Below are 20,162 nucleotides of genomic sequence, written 5' to 3' on the forward strand. Positions count from 1 at the left end.
TAATTAGTCTTTCAGGAACTTTTGTATAAATATGTATACAAATGTTTTTGCCAATCCATCCTGGAGGATGTTAGATATTTTATCTGATTAGAGGAAATTATGTACTACTAGTGATATTAGAAGAAAACTCAGAGGTTTACCAAAGACTGTGTTATCCTTACTAATCATGCAGCAGTTTAATGGCAGTTAGTCAATGTGTTGTGAAAATATTTCAGCAAAGAGCCACCTGTCCATACAACTCCTAGTAATAATACAGATAAATAAATGCCTAATAGAGTAGAAAACAGGGTTGTACTTGATATGTGAACGTAAACAGGTGAGATTTGAATTCTGGAATATAGTCTAGTTGATATAGCTGAAGAGGTAGTGAGGTCCTACAGTCATATATCAACTTTACTGTAGAAAAATGATGCACCATGTGAATGCAAAGTCTATTTGGATTAGTGATTTCTTTGCCCCACTAATCCCCGAGTCATATTACAGATTCATATGGATTATGTCATATTAGGCTACATACAACAAACAAACAGATGTACATGCAAACCAACATAGACTAGTGTACAGACACTATAATGTGTGTGTTTTAGATACACAGCTCAATCTGTCATGAAGAAGCTAACTTTGAAAATATCATAAATGCTACCTGTTTAATATTGAGGCAGTTGATACGTGTTTACTGTAAAAAGTAAAATTGCAGTTCTTTGTATGTTCCTTTCACAGGCATGTCCTCAGCTTCTTAACTCTGGAGAAATTCTCATTCCGGCTGGTGAGGTTCGACCCATTACCCTGAGGGCCCGGAACCTTCCTCAGCCACAGTCGGGCCAGCGGGGCTATGAGTGTGTGGTGAATGTGCAGGGTGTCAGCCACCGTGTCACGGCGCTCCGCTTCAACAGCACCAGTGTGCAGTGCCAGAACAGCTCGGTATGACCTCAAACACTCCCAGCGGGAGTCTCACAGCTGTCAAATGAGGCAGACAGCTTGGATGCTGTGTAGGCAAGGTACATAGGGTATATCAGCATCAGTGAATACTGCCTGAAGTGTCAAGCACACCGAGGCAAAAGTAGAGGAAAGTGAAAGTGATAAGGAATTGTGAAAAGCATGTAAGAGAAAGAAGGGGAGTAACAGGGAAGTAACAAAGGAGAGAAGGGAAAATTGTTGCATGGTTAAAAACGAAATACACCACAACTATACGACCGTATCTCAAAAACGGGATTTTCTGTGACTAACTTCTGTTAGCTGTTCTCTGAGGTCAGTTTGAACCGTAATCTACCCAACAAAGGCATAAGTTATGGAGGAGCACAGGATATTTCTTGCCCAATTTTTTACACAATAAAAATCACAGGCTAAATTTCAATGCAAAAGCACACCTTGCCACTCTGTGACAATGAATGAAAAGGCCATTTTTCTTCAGATGTGGATGATCGGCCACCCCAGTCTGGGTTTGCGTCCCTACATGTCAAAGAGTAGAGGAGCAGACAACCATGGCAGAAATGACAGATGGTTAAAAGCATTGTCTCTCTGCTGCCCTTTCATCCCCTCATTTTCCCTACTCTGTCTCTCTCCATCTTTTTTATACTCTGTGCCCCGTCTCTCTTTGAATTCCTCTCTCCCCCCTATTCTGAACACTTACTTTCGGTTTCTGCTTTTCAGTACATGTACGAGGGTGTGAAGATCAGTGACCTGGCAGTGGACCTCTCCATTGTATGGAACGGCAATTTCATCATTGACAATCCAGAGAAGATTAAAGGTGCCTCTGTCATCTATCACTGCCATACCAGAGAAGTGTAAAGCACTCAATCTACAGGGTATAGATGGGTCATAGAGAGCACTTGAAGGCTCCTGAAGGGCCTTGAGAGAAAGTTCACAATAGAAGGGAGTGTTATCAAAGAGCACCCAATCACTTGTACACCTGAAGGGGTGAAGGATGATTTTTCATATTTGCTCAGCTTGGCTCTTACTGTTGCTTTTGGTTTCTTGTCCATCATCCTGCAAGGAAAGGTGCTTGTCAGCTGTCATGGTGGGTGGTACTTTAAATACATCCCCATTGACCAAAATATATGCATGCCATGAATTTTAACAGGCCTTGCTGTTATTTAAGGAAGTTCATTTACATGGGCATAAATAAAGGTTACTTACTGGAAAGGATGTAAAAGGCAAACTTCAAATAAGGGTTTATTGGATTACTCATGATCTTTTTCTCAATCCTTGAAATAGGTCATGTGCATAAACATGCCTTATTAAATTATTTTTATTGAATACACATGATGACTTTGCAGTTATTTGTGGCGATGACAGTGAAACCCAACTGTTTGAGTTTGTTTCTCTTTGTTATTTGATTACATTTTTTAGTTTACCAAATTGCACTCCCTGCTGGTCGAAATTTTGGTGCGTGTACAGGATATTTTATAGGTTTTCATATATTACAGTATTGTTACACTGTTGTCTCTGTTATCTTGCAGTGCATCTCTACAAATGCAGTGCCCTGCGGGACAGCTGTGGCATGTGTCTGCGGGCAGAGAGGAAGTTCCAGTGTGGCTGGTGTAGCGGTGAGGGCCGGTGCACCATGAAGCAGCACTGCCCTCCCATTTCCCCTTACGCTAGCCGCTGGCTGGATCTTTCTGCCAGGAATGTCAAATGTACCAACCCACGCATCACGGAGGTCTGTGGCTCATTAGTGCACTTGGGTTGTCTATTGCTGAGTCATTCTATTGAGCCATCAAGTTTAAGCATATGGTGAATCCAAATAATGCAAACACAGCTAAGTAGTTAATTAAGTGGTTAGCTAAGAAGGAAATTAGTTTAGAAGTGGTTTCTGGGACCTGGGTACAAATTTGTAGTAGTTGTGTGCTTTTTCTACATCTGCTTTTTAAGATCCAGCGATTTATAAGTAAATGTTCTATTTAATTTATTTTTAAAATTCGAAGGAAATAGACAAAACAACTCATTGCATTAAAATAACTCCATCACTATCATGTTTCAAAACATGTCTGTCAGAGAAACTGAGTTGAACCAGGTTATTATAGTGAATAAAATACCTGATTTTGCTTCTATTTGCCATTACAGCAAGCGAGACATAGAGAAACAGATTGATAGACTTTAGAGCGACAAAAAAAAAATCTAACTCTATTCGAAGATTTTGAGAAGTTACTTTTCGAAATCAAATCTTTTATCTGTACATAATACTATCCGAAAACCACACGCCAGACACCTTTTTAACAAATACAAGTAGTTCATACTGTACATATCAGTAACTAACTCTAATTTTCTCTGTGGCCAACTTCCAGTTTTTCTTCCAAGTGCCTGTTTACCTGAGCCTATCTTACATTTTGTTCCATACCAGCTGAATACCCTAAGTGCTTGACAGCTAAACGTATTCAGTCTGTTTAGAAAGTGATGATGGATCTTTTATGTCACAAACTCCTGTTCATTCTCTTGAATGAGGCACAGTGGGTCAGGCACAGAGATGCAAGGCTCTTCCACTTCAAAGAGCCGGGAGCCTTTGATGTCCCTGTCACATTATTGGGGTTTTTGAAGGAGCTGCAGCCGAATGAATCAACTACTGAGCACGGCTTGGGAGTGGAGGGAGTGTTGCTCCGGCATTGCTCCTGTTCTGTTCTGTAGGTCCAAAGGTTTCCTGCTGGGATGGTTAACTTGACACTGGAAAGGGCTGTGAATAGGTTTTCTCAAGGCTTTGTTATTCACTGCATTATTCATTAAAGTTTGCTTGGAATTATGGTGGATTTCAAGGTTTTCTGAAGAGACCCAGTTGCTATGAAAGCTGAGCATTTCACACACAGACTTATGGTATATTTACTTAATATTTGCTTCCCAAGAATAAATAAAGGCTACACAGATCCAGTTTTAAGTTTTTAAAGTGTGATTCTACTATTCCACATATTATGGGACAATATTTCTTGATCAAAATAGCCAAAAGTTTATATTATAAGGCAGCGCTCAAAACCAATTTTTTAGTAAGAAATGAAAAAGCGTTTTCATTTTCTGATAATTGAAATTCTTTTTGGTTTGGCCAAGTTTAACTCTCTTTACAGCATCTTTTTCTCCAGTATGGAATATTGAATGTGCACATTATTTATGTGGAAAATAATATACAAAAATGATTCAAAAAATATCTACAAGAATAAAGCTTTATCAAAGAATATTTATTTAATTCCTCTCTTCTATGTAGGTGAACCCAGTTGCTGGACCTTTGGAAGGGGGCACACTGGTGACAATCCAGGGCTTGAACCTAGGTCTGTCCTTCTCTGAGCTGGTTGGTAACGTGGAAGTGGCAGGAGTGCAGTGCACACCACAGGAGGAGGGATACATCACTGCAGAACAGTAAGAGAAACTCCTTCCCTCCAGTACTAATAAACATTACTGATATAGTACTATTAAATAAATGCATGCACTCTCTCTCTCTCCTTCTTTCTACAATTTGTTTTTCCATAAAGACACTAGCACATTCTGAATAAGCTGGATACTCTGTGATGCCTCATCAGGTTGTAGGATTGTGCATGGGTCTTTGTATTGCTCTGGTGCAGTCAGAGCCAAAGGAAGAGACAGTCTTTGTGTCATTGTCGTTATAAGGCTGTCGGCACAGCTGTAATTGAAATGCGTTGCATGTCGCTGACTGGAGGGACAATCTGTTAGCCATGTGTTTCTCTCACAGCCATGTAATGCAATTGGGCTCAGGCTGCAGGGACTTTATTTATATCCTTCTAAAAAAGTGGGGGGGGGGTAAAGAAAGAAAAAAACATGCCAGCAGAAAATTGGAAAACTCACGTGATGTATGAATAGAAGGGCTGGGCAGGGACGATTCATTGGGTGCTCTTATTGTATCGCAGGACAAGTTTCTTGTGCAGAGCTGTGCATTTGGCAGGGCCATTCATTTGGCACAAACAGTGCTTTAAAACATGGCATTACAGCTGTTACTACCATTAATTTCAGCGTGGGGTCAGTTGCTATAATGACTTATTCATGGCGTACTTTATCTTATTGACCTGACAGGCAATACTGATTTATTGAAGAATCCACTATGTTGTCATGGTAACCGGAGGTAATGGTGGGTGGCAATCGTGCTGGAGATGGGGAGGGGTGTAGTTTATCATTTGAGTTATACTGCTGTTATAGGTTTCCCATTCGGAAGAAAGATGGGCTTCTGTATTGACCCACAACTTCCATGAAAGTCTACCTCAATCACACCAGCCATCTTCCGGCAGTGCACTTCATAACAAATGTGATGTAGTGCAGTGATTCTTCTGTGTGTATGCCTGGATGCTGCTATTACTATTATGCATGATGCCTGTGCTTTTGTGCACCCACATACACATTTTGTTTTTTTACTTTTTTGTCTTGAAAGGATTGTATGTGAGATGGCTGCAGCTCCTGAAGGAAGTACTCCAGGTCCAGTTATGCTGTGTGTTGGTGAATGTAGACCAGAGCTACGAGCACAATCTTCCCAGCTCTACTCCTTTGTGGTAACTCTGACACTGAAACATGTGTAACTTGTCCAGTTTTTCCAAAACAAACTTAAAGTGTTTGCATGATTGTAGGTAAAAGCTAACCAGTTTGATCAGTTCAGGCAACTGCAATCATCAACTGGCAAGGAAGAGAATAAGACTCAGTGCATTTTAAGTGCAGCACAGACTGTGCACAAGACAGTTTAAAAAATAATTAGGAATGACTTTTCAACTGTGGTATTTTTGTTAATGGCTGATGAAAACAATGTTCTGGTTTATTGCACCTTATCCCAAAGAGGGCTCTGTTTCTGAGCATGTGGTGTAGTATTACTCGTTTTTAAAATAATTATAGCCTTGATAGTCAATAAATTATTAGACCTTGGTCTACCTTTTATAACAATTTTGCTCTTAACTTTTTAGTTCTACAGAGACTTACTGAGCCAAGGCTGGAAGAACGGGGTTTATCAGAATCCCACAGTTAATAAGACATATTGTATTTTGCGTTGGAACGTATGCTAAATGAAACATGAATGATTTTCTTTTTCTTCCAAAGACCCCTGCAATGTTGGCACTGACTCCAGGCCGAGGACCTGAATCTGGGGGCACCAAGGTCACTGTAGTCGGGGAGAATCTAGGGGCTGGCAGTACTGTTAATGTGTACTTTGGTAATCAGACATGCGAGCTATACAGGTGAGTAATATAACCCCTTGACATCATCTTAATCTCACATTAAAAATGATTCCTGACTCACAAACACTAAATTTAGATTGCCTCTGCACAATATTAAAGATTTAGCCTTCACTAATATCAATTAAAAACTGTATGAGGTCACTCTTTTAAAAAAGCACACCTTTGATACAATTATGTGTCTGTGCGTTAAATTAAAAGTCTTTGATGATTTGTGAGGAGATGATGAAACTCACTGTAGTAAGTTTTGTTCTCTGTGTATTTATAGATATCTATTTAAAGTTCAAAATGCCTCACATGGTAGCAGTCAGGTGGGTGAGGCAAGGAAGCCATTAATTTGAGCACCCTCTAATTACAGTGTTCCATCCCTAATGTGTCTGTAACGAGGAAGAGATGGGACAGACTATAATGAATCCTCTCCTCTCACTGTAATGCGCATGGCTCATAGTGACGTGAAGTCTGCCACTGCAGCACTGAGTGGGCAGTCACAATCAAAGGCATGAATAAATCTCTCGTTTGGTAATCTCACCAGGAGGACCAAGTCGGAGATTGTGTGCTTCTCTGCTCCATCGGTGACTGGAGCGGGGCCAGTACAAGTCAGTTTGAGTGTTGACCGCGCCAAGGTTCCTGGAAGTCTGACCTTTGAGTACATAGAAGACCCCACAGTACAGCGCATTGAGCCCCTGTGGAGCATTACCAGGTAACATAAAAAAATTAAGTACTGAATAAATGCTGTTACTAGCCTAATCAGAGGATCATGTCACAATTAAAAAAGTGCAAATGATCTCATCTTGCAAGTGACAGTTTTCATGTTGCAAAATGTGTTGCAGATGATGTATGTGTGAAAGAGGACTTCATGCACTTCATGTTTAACTGCTTTCTGTCTGCTGTCTGAACAGCATTAAAATCATAAATATCCAATACTTCATTTAGATTAAATCAACACCCACACACAAGTTGTGAATCTATGTGTAAAGTCAGTGGCACAGAAAAACTTGTACTATGTGTGATTCACTTTTCTCAAAAAATGGGTACAATTCCCATAAAATTTCCTTTTTATGAAGCCTATAATGTTCAGTTTTTATTGATGCTGTCACAGAGGTGTTAATTTAATTATATGGACCGTGGTAACAGTAATAGTTTTGTGCTGGTTTATACCGAGCCGTTTCTAATGTTCTGCCCCCCTCATGCATGTAACCTGAAAGGATAAAAAAATAAAAACACTTCTCAACATAAAGAAGTCCAAGACAACAACACAATATTATGAAATACAGATGTTGTTCCAGGACTGCACTGCACAGATAAGCTTCAGTGTTCATTGACTAAAGCCCAATCCCTCTTGGCCCAACACTTGGCCCTAGTCCTCCCATTTCTTTTGGCAATGGAGGAGTAGTGGTCCTTTAGTCCTCTAACCAGGGCGTAGAGGACAATTTAGACAGCTAGAGAACAACTACCCTTTTAATACCCAAAGAAACAGGACGCCCTACATTATTTGTTAAAACGAATCATTTCTGACCAAAGTAATGTGGCGTTGGCTTTCTTTGTCAAGAAGCAGGTCATTTAGGTGTTAAGCTCCATTTACTCCTATATATTGAGAATTATCTCACAAACAACCCCTACGTGAATTGAAGCCAGTTTCGGTACAATGGGATTAATAATACGGCTCTCCATAGAAAGTCTCCCAGGAAATCTGAGAGTTTGGCAATACTGTCAGGGTTGCAGAGATATTATCAAGTCACTAGCCACAACATTGTTATCTATATAAACAATCTTAGTTGAAGAAAACCACAAACAAACCATCTTTGACTCAAATATTCATGATTCTACATGAATGAGTTCTATGCAGTTAATATTACAATAATGAACCTGCTACATGAACATTTCTATCGCAGTTGAAGGGTGCACTACCTGGACTCTGCTAAATAAAAGATGGCACTTAATTTGAGTTAGGGTGGGATTACTCGGCACTACGTCCCTGCAGATTAGACTTCAGAGAGACACCCTGGCCCTCAGCCTAGTGACAGGAGGAGCTTTGTGGAGCTGCAATCAAGAGCCCTCATCATGAATGTGCATTCCCACTATGAGGCACTACAAGCTTAGGTAGCCTTTGAAGTGTGAGAAGAGAAGGATTGGCACTCTGTCAGGCTGACTCGACTGACCAGTTTTTTTAAGCATTTTTCCTCCTCTCCTGTATTTTGACCTCTTTGTCTCACTTTTCCGACTTTCTACTTCCACATTTTTCTAAGCTCGCACTGCAGTTCAGGTTATTCAGAGATTAGAGCGTGTTGTTTATTTTAATCACATCTAGCGCAGATATGTAAACAAGCAGCACCTGTATTCGTGCTATGCCAGTCTCGCAGTTATGGATGAATATAAAATAGCAGCCAGCTGGTTCTCCGTTTGATCTGTCCAATAACAAAGCCTGAGCTACCATCCCAGCTATACCTCCTCAAGCCTGCAACAATGCAGGTTTTCTGGGAAATGTTTAAAAACACTGATGTCTCTGTGGTTATCAGTCTAATTTAAATCATGATGAAAAAGCAGCAGCATTTTAGCAGGTTGCTTTGAGAGTATTGTGCACGTATGTGCTTGTTTGAACAATAAATATGTATTTCTTTCCTCTAAACAGTGGACACACCACTCTGACCGTCACTGGCACCAATCTGGATGTAGTTCAGGAACCACGCGTCAGAGTCAAATATGCTGGACATGAATCTGTCAATGTGAGTGTAAAAAAACGCTGATTTATAGTTATATTTAGTTTTTAAAAATCATACGTCAATGAATTTACTCTAAATCTGTGATTTGTTAAGATTGTGTTTATACTCATTTTTATAATGTGATTGAAGAGGAAGAGGTTTTGGGAGGAAAAAAGAAGTTAGAACAGGTTTACATAAAGAATCATTCCAAAAGAAGATTTTAAAAAATTATATGGATGAACAACTCACTTTTTGGAGGTGATTTATGGAGCTAATTCTGCTCGCCTGAACTGCTCAGGCGGGTCGCTCAAAGTGATTGATTGTTATAAAGTGTTGGGACCCTGTTGGCAAAAGGCCAGGGTCCTTTGGGTGTTTGGTTTACCTGAAGTTTTCCACTTCTTACTAGTCATGGATTTGCTTTAGGACTGCACCCTGGCAGAAAAGATAACTATTGCAGAGATGCCAGAGAGAGAATGATGGCATTATTTGCCTGCACGGATGTTAGAGAAAACAAGGAACTTCAGTTTTTGTGTTTGATAAATTAGGGTGTTTTTATGTGGAACATGTTGTATGTGAGAAGTTTGCCCAGAGCCAATTAAATGATGTGTTAACGATGCCAGCCCAAATTTTCAGCCAGTCAATTAAAGCTGCATGTTCTACAGTGTTACTGGCAAAGCTGAGATCTGAAGGGATTAAAGTTGAACTTTAACCCGAAACGGCTGCTAGAAAAGGGTCACTTCTGAATTTAATGAGGGCAGCATCTTTATCACACATATCTTGAAAACATAACTGGAATTACTTGAAAATGTTAAGAATCACAAAAGCATTTAATTTACTTCAAATAGCTTTCTGTGCAAAACTAGATCTGACTAAAGCTAACTAGAAACTGGTGTCAAGCTGGTGAAATTTAAAGGGACAGCTCATTTTTAAAGGAGACTTTGAAGAAGTACAGGGGTGAAAACCCCCACAGAATTGCACTCTAGTAATCAAGTGACTGGCTTAATATGAAACAGATTCTAGTAGATATTATTCTGTTAATATGCAAGTTGAATAGGATTTTATAGGGTCTAACATCTGGATGTTCGAAATAACAGGATAGTTGTTAGTAGTATAACATTTGGGCACGAAGTGAGACATCTGTTCAGATCTATTTAGCAAAAGTGGTTCCTACATATATAAAAACTACAAGTGGTGCTTCATTAATTGCTGTACTTAATTTTCCTTTGAGGTTAAATGAATAATTACTGGAAGATATAAACTTGTATATCATAATACGTACAGTCTGGCTGCTGTAATATTTCACTCACTACATCGCCAGGTTGTGGATAATGTGGTGTAACTTAAAAAACCTGATCTGATTCTTCTCCAGGTGTGCAAAGTTCTGAACACAACCACCATCAGCTGCTTCGCTCCATCTCTGAAGATGGAGTACACCACAGACCATGAGACAGTGAAACATGTGGATGAGTTTGGATTTGTCTTCAACAATGTCCAAGCTCTGCTCACCTATAACAACACAAGCTTTGTCTACTACCCCAACCCTTACCTGGAGCCCCTCAGCCTTTCGGGTGTTTTGGAGCAGAAACCTGGAGCTCCCATCATACTCAAAGTAAGTTGACGGAGAGCTTCCCAGAAATGAGTCTAGTTTCATTTCCCATTTCAGAGTCAGGCAAAACCTTAAAAACAGTAAGTGGCTTTCATAACAGCATTTGTTTTATCTTCAGTACACATAACCTAATGTAATTCTATCCTTATGCTCAGTGCTATAAATAGTCTGTTGCTTCAGTGATCAAAAAAATCATATCCCATTTGATCAGATTTTATTTCTTCCACACACATCAACCCCTCTGTTACCCCATTAATTTTTATGCCTTTTTAATAAATATTTCAGACCATGGTGGACATAACTGCTGACTTTTTCTGTCTGATGTTCTTCTCCCTGTGAACTCAAATGCTTCCTGTCAAAGAACGGACAACACTTCTTTTGTACTAAAATAGATTTTTTTCTGCCTGACTTTTCTTCCCTTTACTTCATGTGCCACTGCAAGGAAGTTAAATCTTTAGCTACGTTTGCCAAGAGAGAACAGCATGGCATATTGGTTTGTGTCTTGAAGTAATCTGCCTTTGTTAGCTAAAATAATTTAGCAGCTTTCTTGCAAAAAAAATGACTCTGTGGCAGCCCACAGTGCAGTACAGAAACTGACTGAAAGCCTTCTTCGCAAGGCAAAATCCAAGGCAAAGGGATGTGATCAGTGCTGTTTGTTTTGTCTCTCAGCAAGAATATGCAAAAACTACCCAAGCTGAATTTCATAAAACTTGATGGAAAGGTGCAGAATGGGGACCAGAAAAACCAATTAACTTTTGGTTCTTTGCAAACTTGCAAAGTAGCGCCTAGGCCCTGGCAGGTGATGTGCTCTGTGAATGCCCTTATAGCTGATTACGCTAACTCCACTGATGCATAAACATTGAATGATGCTAAAGCATACTATTTTTCTGTTGAACAGTTACTTGTCTGGTCAAATAGTTCATGCACAGAATCATGTTTTTAATTGGATCTCTTAGACCAAACAAACATTTTTTTTTAGATTCTCAGTGCAGAGTTTAGTTTTAATGTATGAGCTGTTTGGTCTTAAAATGTGAAATGCGCTTGATATATTTTAATTTTATATTATATGTTGCAGGGACGTAACCTGGTGCCATCTGCATCTGGTGGAGCTAGGCTCAACTACACGGTGCTGATCGGGGATACACCTTGTTCTCTTACTGTGTCGGACACTCAGTTACTCTGTGAGCCACCAAACCTCACCGGGCAACACAAAGTTCTGGTCAGTTTCAACTCTCTGCCTATCCGGCAATTCTCTGTCTGTCTGTCCATCTGTTTCCCTGTCTGCATGAATGTGGGTCACTCTCTGTAGGTCAGTGCTTGTCTGTATTTGTGGGTCATTGACAGGCTTTCACTTAGTCGTTGGCTTTCTGTCATTGTTTGTCACTCATGGTCTAGTAGGTTCCAAAGTAGAGAACATTGCCTTCTACAATTATTGACATGCACTCTTGCAAGTATTGACAGCAGAGCTATTAAAAGAAAACTAACCGTGTGTGCCTGGATATTAGTTTATTCAAAGGCGACTATACAGGCAAATCTTTTAACATTTGATGTGATCTCTTTATTCATTTATTTTTTGGCTTTGCCTTTTTTTTTTAACAGGTTTTAAAGATTTTATTGAAAATCTTTAAATCTTTAAATTTTATCGTGCAATTATTCAGGTTCAAGTCGGCGGACTCCACATCTCTCCAGGAGAGGTTCACATCCGATCTGACAGCCTGCTCACCCTTCCTGCTATCCTCAGTATCACAGCTGGAGGAGGGCTGCTCCTCATCATCGTTGTAATAGTTCTGCTGGCCTACAGACGGAAGTCACATGAGAACGACCTCACTTTGAAGCGCCTGCAGATGCAGATGGACAATCTGGAATCCAGAGTGGCTCTGGAGTGCAAAGAGGGTCAGTACGATCTAAAAGATAAAAATATCTTAAATCCGCTCAATCATATTCCCAAATTAACATGAAATTTATAATTGCATTATATTCTTTTAAAAGCTTATGTCAGAATTATGTGTACAAAATGATTTACAGTGCTGTGAAAAAGCATTTGCCCGCTTCCTGAATTCTTATTTTATTGCATATTTGTCACACATGTTTCAGATCACATGAGAGCTCAGATAACCTGAGATGCGAAAAAAGTAATCCTCCCTCTTTGTTAAATCGTGAATTAGCTGTGATTAACCACATTTTGTGAAAAGCTGACTTCAATTTTACAAGCTACACTCAGCCTTGACAGGACTCTTTCTGACAAATTGAATGTGCTAAAAGATCACAAAAAGAAACACATCATGCCACAATCGAAAGAAAAATGAGAACCAGAGTCGCTGACATCAGTCTAAAAAGGGTTACAGAAGCATTTCTAAGGCTTTGGGGCTCAACCGAACCAGAGTGAGAACATGGAAGAGCGCATTGATGACTTGTCCAAGAGGTCACAAAAGAACCCAGACAGCATGTAAAGACCTGCAGGCCTCTCTTGCCTCAGTTGAGGTCATTGATTAATGATTCAAAAATAAGAAAGAGACTGAGCAAAAATGGCATTCATAGGAGACCTCCAAGTTGAAAAACACTGGCAACCAAAAAGAACAAAGACACATCTGCCAGAAAACATCTGGATGATCTCCAAAACTTTTGGGAAAATATTCTGTGGATAACTTTTTGCCCTTGAAAATGAATCATTTGAAAACTGCATTTTGTATTAACTCGGATCATCTTAGTCTAACAATAAAGCTTGTCTGATCTGAAACATGTAAATACAACAAATATGCAAAAAAAAAAAACCAAAAACTAGGCATATGCTTTTTCACAGCACTATATAAGGTGGCTTGATTAAAAGATGAGCAAAATTATAATTAATATTCAAGCTATAGATATATAATTTCAAAGATGCAAATGTAAAAGTTTCTTATTTGGAATTACTGTCTTACACTACTAAAATGTTGGGCAAAACATTTTATACATGTGTCATGTGCAGCCTTTGCAGAACTACAGACTGACATCAATGAATTAACCAGTGATCTGGACAGAGCCGGCATTCCCTACTTGGACTATCGCACTTATGCCATGAGAGTTCTCTTCCCCGGTATTGATGATCATCCTGTCCTCAGAGAATTGGAGGTGAGGAACCTTTGAAGAAGAGGCTGCAACACTTGATGCAGTGTCAACCATTTTTCTGACGCCTTGACCTTAAAGCTTCAGTATACTCCAAAAATAATTGCTACTGGCTTTTTGGCCAAAGCTGTCAAACTGTCTGTGGGAATATTCACATCAGTTTGAGGTCAAAAAGTTCTGGATCTCTGCCCATAAAAAGCAAAAGAATATACCTGATTAAAATTTGACTGCACTCTATTTCAAGGTCACTTCCAGTGCTCCTGCTATTTTCACATCCCTGACTGGTAGGCCTGTTCAGACCACTTGAACTTGCACATTTGTAATGCCTGCTGAATCTGCTCCACTGTGTCAAAACACCAACCATGCAACTTGATTTCCATTTTCGGGAAGAGAATGGGAAGTAGTTTGAGTGGAGACTGTGGCTTTACAATTGACTGGTGCCACTCCTAACCTGGGGCACCTTCTTCTAGCTTGGGCACTGTGGAGACCAAACTCACCACCAGTAATTATCCTTGACATAAAGGTTGAGTCAGTTTTGCAGAGAAGTTGATTTTTGCTTTCGAGTTCGAGGTCCCCGCACATAAGTGGACAGAAAGGGACTTCAAGGAGGAAATCTACTGTAAAACAGCTGCAAAGCTGTCAATGGTGAAGACCTTCACAAGAAGTGTCCAAATTTTATTAATTTTTTAAATTTGAGTAGTTTTTGACTGCAGCTCATACTGGGAATTTTTTGCTTCCATTAATCTCTGAGCCTTCTACTGGTTTTGAAGTCATTTCTTTTTCTTATTCTTATTTGAAAGAAGTGTTTTCATTATTGTCTCAAAGGATAGGCAAATTATTTCATTTTTGAGGCATTCTCTATTCAGTTTTTAAGAAAATCTGGAGAAAAAAAGTATTCAGCTTTTAATTTTTTTGTGTAAAAAAAAGAAGCTTGGAATGTAAAGGTCATGGCTGATGTTACCAATTAAAGATAGTTTAATCAAGCTATTATTAGGGTACAAATTATAGCACTTCTTAAGAACCAACTAACTCTCTAGAAATCCTCTGATTGCACTTGACACATAACAAAGGTTCTTTATTTAGTGCAAAAAAGGTTTTTATTAATTCTTATATATTCCTTTAAAGCTACACTTTTAATGGTGGGGCAGTTCTCTAAGCATTTGCATAACCTTCACTCACTTCTAGGCAAAGGCTTTAGCAACATCAGTAATTCTGGTTTGTACCGACCCTGTGAAGGGGAGAATTTTTACTCTGTTCTGTATTTCTGTTATAACTCGTCCATGAGTGTGTACCATCTAATGAGCGCACTCACCTTTCTGTGTGTGCAAAAATGCATGATGCGTGCAGGTGCCAGGGAGCGGACAGGCGAATGTGGAGAAAGCCTTGAAGCAGTTTGCTCAGCTGGTGAATAATAAGGTTTTCCTGCTGACATTCATACGCACACTGGAGCTGCAGCGCTCCTTCTCCATGCGTGACCGCGGCTACGTTGCCTCGCTCATCATGACCGCTCTGCAGGGACGGCTGGAGTACGCCACAGACATCCTGAAACATCTGCTCTCAGATCTTATAGAACGCAATCTGGAGAGCAAGAACCACCCCAAACTACTCCTCCGCAGGTAAACCAAATCATTCACAGTGCTAAAACCCAATTAACAAACAGCTGTGTAACATACCGAGTTATTTTTTGTCAGCTGAAAACTTTCATTTCCAGTTCTTTGGTAAGATGTAAGATGCATAAATTTAAGGTAAAATTGCAGAACAGAACAGAACATGAATTCATTTATTTAAAGTGATATCAGAGAGAGTGGTCCTACTGAGCCACAGTCTTGTGGCTTTTGTGGACAAAGCAGAATTTAGATCTCTAGTCAGATCTCAGCTGTGCTTGCAGAAAAGAAGAAATCAATTGTTCTTCAAAATTTTTAAAGAAAGTCCCTAAAAGCTAGACATACAAGAAAGTCAGAAATTTGAAAAGCCCATTAAATTTGGGTTTGGAGGTCATGTCGGGTACATCATTCAGTTTCGCAACACTGGACTCCCGTTTCTCTGTGGTGAGAGGATTTAAACTAGAGATTTTTTCGGTCACAAACCTGACCAATTCTGATCAATGCTGCTTATCTTTTGGCATAGATAATTCCTTTGTGCATTGTTCTTTCCGGCCCAGTTACTGCACTTCTGATGGTTGAATAACTAGGCCAGTAACGGGAAGCCCACCTTTGTACAGCTTTGTTTTGTGCAGCAGTGTGAAACATCCGCTATGAGTCTGAGAAACAGGATGCCTGAGCAGACAGGTGAAAGACAGGAGTGTTAAAAGTGATAGAGAGTGGGAGGGACTGGCAGAGGAGGAGAACCTAATGGGGAAGAGTGAGTGCAGCGGCAGCAGAGTTGTTGTCAGTCTGACTTATCTTCTGTGTGCCACTCATGAAACATTCAGCTGTAGCTCACATTTCTTTCCCCATCACCTCTCCTCTTCCTCCCTTCTCTCGCCTCTCTCCCTTTTTCCTCCACCTCTGGTTATCTGCCGATTGTTTTCCCAGTGCTGAGACCGGCCTACTGAATGTTTCATGAGGTCTTAAAAAAAAGTGGGGGGGGGGGGTTGCTCTCACAATCTGACGCACACTCATTAAATATAAGGATGAGTTCACATGGGAGCTGGTACAACAAGAACTTGTTAGCCCAAACATGCAGCTCTTGCGGAAGCACTCTAAAGTTTAATGGGACGCCGTCAACAGTAGATTCAGTGCAGGTTAAGATTGAAAATTGGGTAAGAACAAAAAAAAATGTGCGACAGAGAAGCAGCAGGTTTAGGACAGGGAATTTGTAGCTAAAATGCTGTAGGCCTTGGATCGGATTTAAAAATTGCCACAGAAATATATTTCTTTACATATTTAGTTAGAATATATGACAGTAAATCATAAATTTTTTCCCATCTGGACTCATGTAAAGTAGCTAAGTGCAGACACTGCAAGGAAGAAACAGAGTGACTCAAAGTGGCCATCAAACCTGTCTCTAAGCAATTATGTCATGACCCAAAAATGCTGGGCACTAGCAGCACTTAACCTAAAGTCTGCTGGAGTCTGGGTCCTTCGAGACCAAGCGGCTATATCATCAGAACTCTCCTTGTTAAATTTTTCTTTGGTTTCAACAACGCCAAGCTCTTCTACGTCTTAAATTATAAAGAATAATCAGACCACTCCAGCTCTCAGAGGGGTGCCGTTTGCTAATAAATGAGTACACTCTCTCTTTGTCTTACAGAACAGAGTCAGTGGCAGAGAAGATGCTGACAAACTGGTTTGCTTTCTTGCTCCACAAATTTCTCAAGGTAAAATGAAATCCTTCTTACATCTTACTGCTAAGATGGCGAGAGCTACTATGGCTTTGCTTAAAGTTATTTGCATTGATTCTGAAATAGACTGCTGTGCATGTTTTTGTTGCGGCTGTGATTTTAAATGCCTAATATCGATGTGTTCTAACAACACCCTGGAAGGATAATGGTTACCTGCGAGGTCAAACATGTCTCCAGCTTTGTATAAAAGCTCAATTTTATTATGTTTGATGTGTCATGCTCCAGTTACCCAGTCTCATCATCTCTGCTGATGAATACTGATTTCCATCCTTCCCTTCACTACTTTTTTTATGTCTTCTTTTCCTTTCTCCCACCTTTCAACCTAATCCCTGGGTTCTTTTCCAAAACAAAGGAGTGTGCTGGCGAGCCTCTCTTCATGCTGTTCTGTGCCATCAAACAGCAAATGGAGAAAGGACCCATAGACTCCATCACAGGAGAGGCACGCTATTCCCTGAGTGAAGACAAACTCATCCGCCAGCAGATTGAATACAAGACGCTGGTGAGTCACAAAGACATGGATAGAGAGAGAGAAAAAAACCTCTCTACCTTTTGTCTGCTTTAATTTTTGCACATCTCTTGGCAAAGTGCCTTGACAGATCCCCAGAAATGTTGAATATGCCAAGGCTGTGGTTATAATTTGATGATTGCTTTGAATGTTTGCATACCTTTGATAAGATGAAATAAACATTCTTGCATAGCCAGATGCCCATTTCGTTAAGCTTAAAATTCAACAAAACTTTTTCGAAAAAGTTTTTTTCTCTCTCTTTTTTGAGAAAAAAGATCTGATGAGACATTTGCTTGATTTTAACCTTTGCTTGATTTTATCATATTAAATAGCATCATGTATAGCTATACTGCTTCACTGCAAATTCCATTTTTAAAGAGGTTCACACACTTGCCTCAAAACCCCGTACAACAAATATCCTTTTTAATCAAACACAGTTTCCACTGGACATCATTCACCCAACTTAGTGAAAAAAAGATTATTATATTAGCTACCTTTACAATTACAAATATTAGACTGAGTCTATATAAGCTTAACTGTCATGTGCTAAACCAGTACAGTCACGAGGTAAGACCACCTGGATAATGCAACATGTCTCTTTCTTTAACATTTCTTTTGAAATGAAGCCAGCTGGGTTCCTCCAGCGCCCCATCAGAATAAGTTCCCCCTCAGGGTTTAGCTGCATGGCAGAGCCAGCCAGCGACAGGATGACACCTCTCTGATCGCCATGTCGGAGATTCTGAGAGGCTGTGTCTCATTACTTGTTTAATGCCCCTGCCAGAGCTGCACAACCACATCCTGGAGGTGTGAAATTACATTTCTGGCCAAGATGCTCTCCACCAGGACAGTTTGGTGAAGAGCAGGTAATGAAAGGACTTACGTATCAAGCAACACCTTCCTCTCTGCCTCCTTCCTTTTCTTCCCCCTTCTCTCTATCCTGGATCTCCAGACGCTGAGCTGTGTGAACCCCGACAATGAGAACAGCCCAGAAATCCCTGTCAAGGTGCTCAACTGTGACACCATTACCCAGGTGAAGGAGAAGATCCTGGATGCAGTGTACAAGAACATGCCGTACTCACAGCGGCCACGGGCTACAGACATGGATCTAGGTGAGGCTGCACAGAGTGCAATCCCATTGTGAAGGAATAATTTCAGTACAGTAATTGTGTTATATATTTTGAGGCAAAACTAAGACTGCACTATTTCTGTGGCACATCACATGTGAAATAATGACAGCTGGGGAAAACAGAGCAGAAATCGAGCATGCCAAAAGAGTTATCACAGATATTTCACTGAAGACTTATGACATCTAGAAAGGGCTCCACATCAGTTTCTTCAAGACTCCCCCCCACCCCACCTTACCTGTTTACAGCCCTAATCAGAACAACACTCTAACACTGACGTTAAACCGTTCTGACAGTGCACCTACACCTAGGCTTACGCCCACAACATGTCATCCAATACCGAATGACTCGGCACAAATCCAACTGACATGCACCTTCAAAGGCAGTAAATAAGATAACTTGTAGGTAGTGGCTGATCGTGCTTTGGGCTTGTAGTGTTATACCCTAAGGGGCTTTTCCAGGCTAGGGATTTGGAGAGGATCAGTTTCTCTTTGTTGCTTTGGGCAGCTTAAAGCTCTGTGAAGACACTGTCATTTTTATTTTGTTCACAGAATCACAATCACTTTAATTGTCAAGTAGAAATGCACAGGAAGCTGTCTTGGTGACACTTTGGTTGCTACACTTGACAACTTGCAGAGTTTGAAAGAATAAAATATAGTGCAAAAGGATAACATGACCTCAACTGCAGCGCCAAGGGGCAGACAAATGATCGACATTTGACAATATGTAACTGTCAAAAACTTGGGATACCAACATTCCTCAAAATGCCATATGTCACACATTTATTATTGATTGTATTTTCCTACAGAGTGGCGGCAGGGCAGAACAGCTCGTGTGGTTCTGCAGGATGAGGACATCACAACAAAGATAGAGAGTGACTGGAAGAGACTCAACACCCTCATGCACTACCAGGTCTGTTAATAACAATGATACCACAACTACAAGTAAAAACTGATTTTTGAGCTTATGAATAATTCAGTTATTTTTCTCTTTAATAGACGAGCGAAAAGCGCCCATTACAGTGTCTTATAATCAAGGTGATATGCTAAAACTTGCTTGTTTCTCCGACCAACGGCAGAGTAGATAAAACGGAGTCCAATCAGATAACCCACATCTGAAATGAATGATTTATTACAACAGCAGAATATAGTTAGACTTTGGCGTTCAGACTCCACTCTCCAAAGTTAAGTGATGTGTAAATATATGGATTGGTAAAGGGGAAGAGGGTCAGCAATTCGGCACAGAGATAGATGGGAATTTGTGCAGCTTAAGCAGACCACCAAACTGGGAGGCAGCTTGGTTTATAATACAAGAAGAGTGAGGCATGTGTATGTCCTAGTGTTCTCCAAAGCATACAAGCCTGAGAAAGGGAGAGAAGCAGTAAGAAAACATAAAAAAGCATCAATGAATATCATGCCAACAAATATTACAATGGTTTGGGCAAATGCTGCATTAAAAGAAGGATGTGGGGTGGAGGTGGGTTGTAAAACAGCTTACAGACAGAAGGATAGCAACAAAAAGAAAACTACCCTATAAAATAATGGATGAGTAGCCGGGTATCATTTGAGCAATCAGCTGGTGTCGGCTGTCACTGAGATCAACTGTCATCAGCTTATTTGCTGGGATATTGGGGTTGG

The 20,162-nt window shown here is 40.2% G+C and overlaps 1 protein-coding gene across 1 annotated transcript in view; it reads left to right on the forward strand.

Annotated features, from left to right (window-relative positions):
* Positions 1 to 20,162, forward strand: part of LOC116320294 (plexin-A2-like) — an 80,238-nt gene that overhangs the window by 49,940 nt on the left and 10,136 nt on the right. The window contains exons 10-26 of the mRNA XM_031739860.2: positions 721 to 921; positions 1,651 to 1,747; positions 2,460 to 2,659; positions 4,187 to 4,338; positions 5,360 to 5,477; positions 6,013 to 6,149; positions 6,679 to 6,846; positions 8,776 to 8,869; positions 10,215 to 10,454; positions 11,527 to 11,670; positions 12,110 to 12,344; positions 13,417 to 13,559; positions 14,901 to 15,169; positions 16,806 to 16,872; positions 17,249 to 17,395; positions 18,351 to 18,510; positions 19,334 to 19,437. Coding sequence (XP_031595720.2) covers positions 721 to 921; positions 1,651 to 1,747; positions 2,460 to 2,659; positions 4,187 to 4,338; positions 5,360 to 5,477; positions 6,013 to 6,149; positions 6,679 to 6,846; positions 8,776 to 8,869; positions 10,215 to 10,454; positions 11,527 to 11,670; positions 12,110 to 12,344; positions 13,417 to 13,559; positions 14,901 to 15,169; positions 16,806 to 16,872; positions 17,249 to 17,395; positions 18,351 to 18,510; positions 19,334 to 19,437 — 2,676 coding nt within the window. The remainder of the gene's footprint in view (positions 1 to 720; positions 922 to 1,650; positions 1,748 to 2,459; positions 2,660 to 4,186; positions 4,339 to 5,359; positions 5,478 to 6,012; positions 6,150 to 6,678; positions 6,847 to 8,775; positions 8,870 to 10,214; positions 10,455 to 11,526; positions 11,671 to 12,109; positions 12,345 to 13,416; positions 13,560 to 14,900; positions 15,170 to 16,805; positions 16,873 to 17,248; positions 17,396 to 18,350; positions 18,511 to 19,333; positions 19,438 to 20,162) is intronic.

Source organism: Oreochromis aureus, linkage group 5, assembly GCF_013358895.1.
Source record: "Oreochromis aureus strain Israel breed Guangdong linkage group 5, ZZ_aureus, whole genome shotgun sequence".
NCBI lineage: Eukaryota > Metazoa > Chordata > Actinopteri > Cichliformes > Cichlidae > Oreochromis > Oreochromis aureus.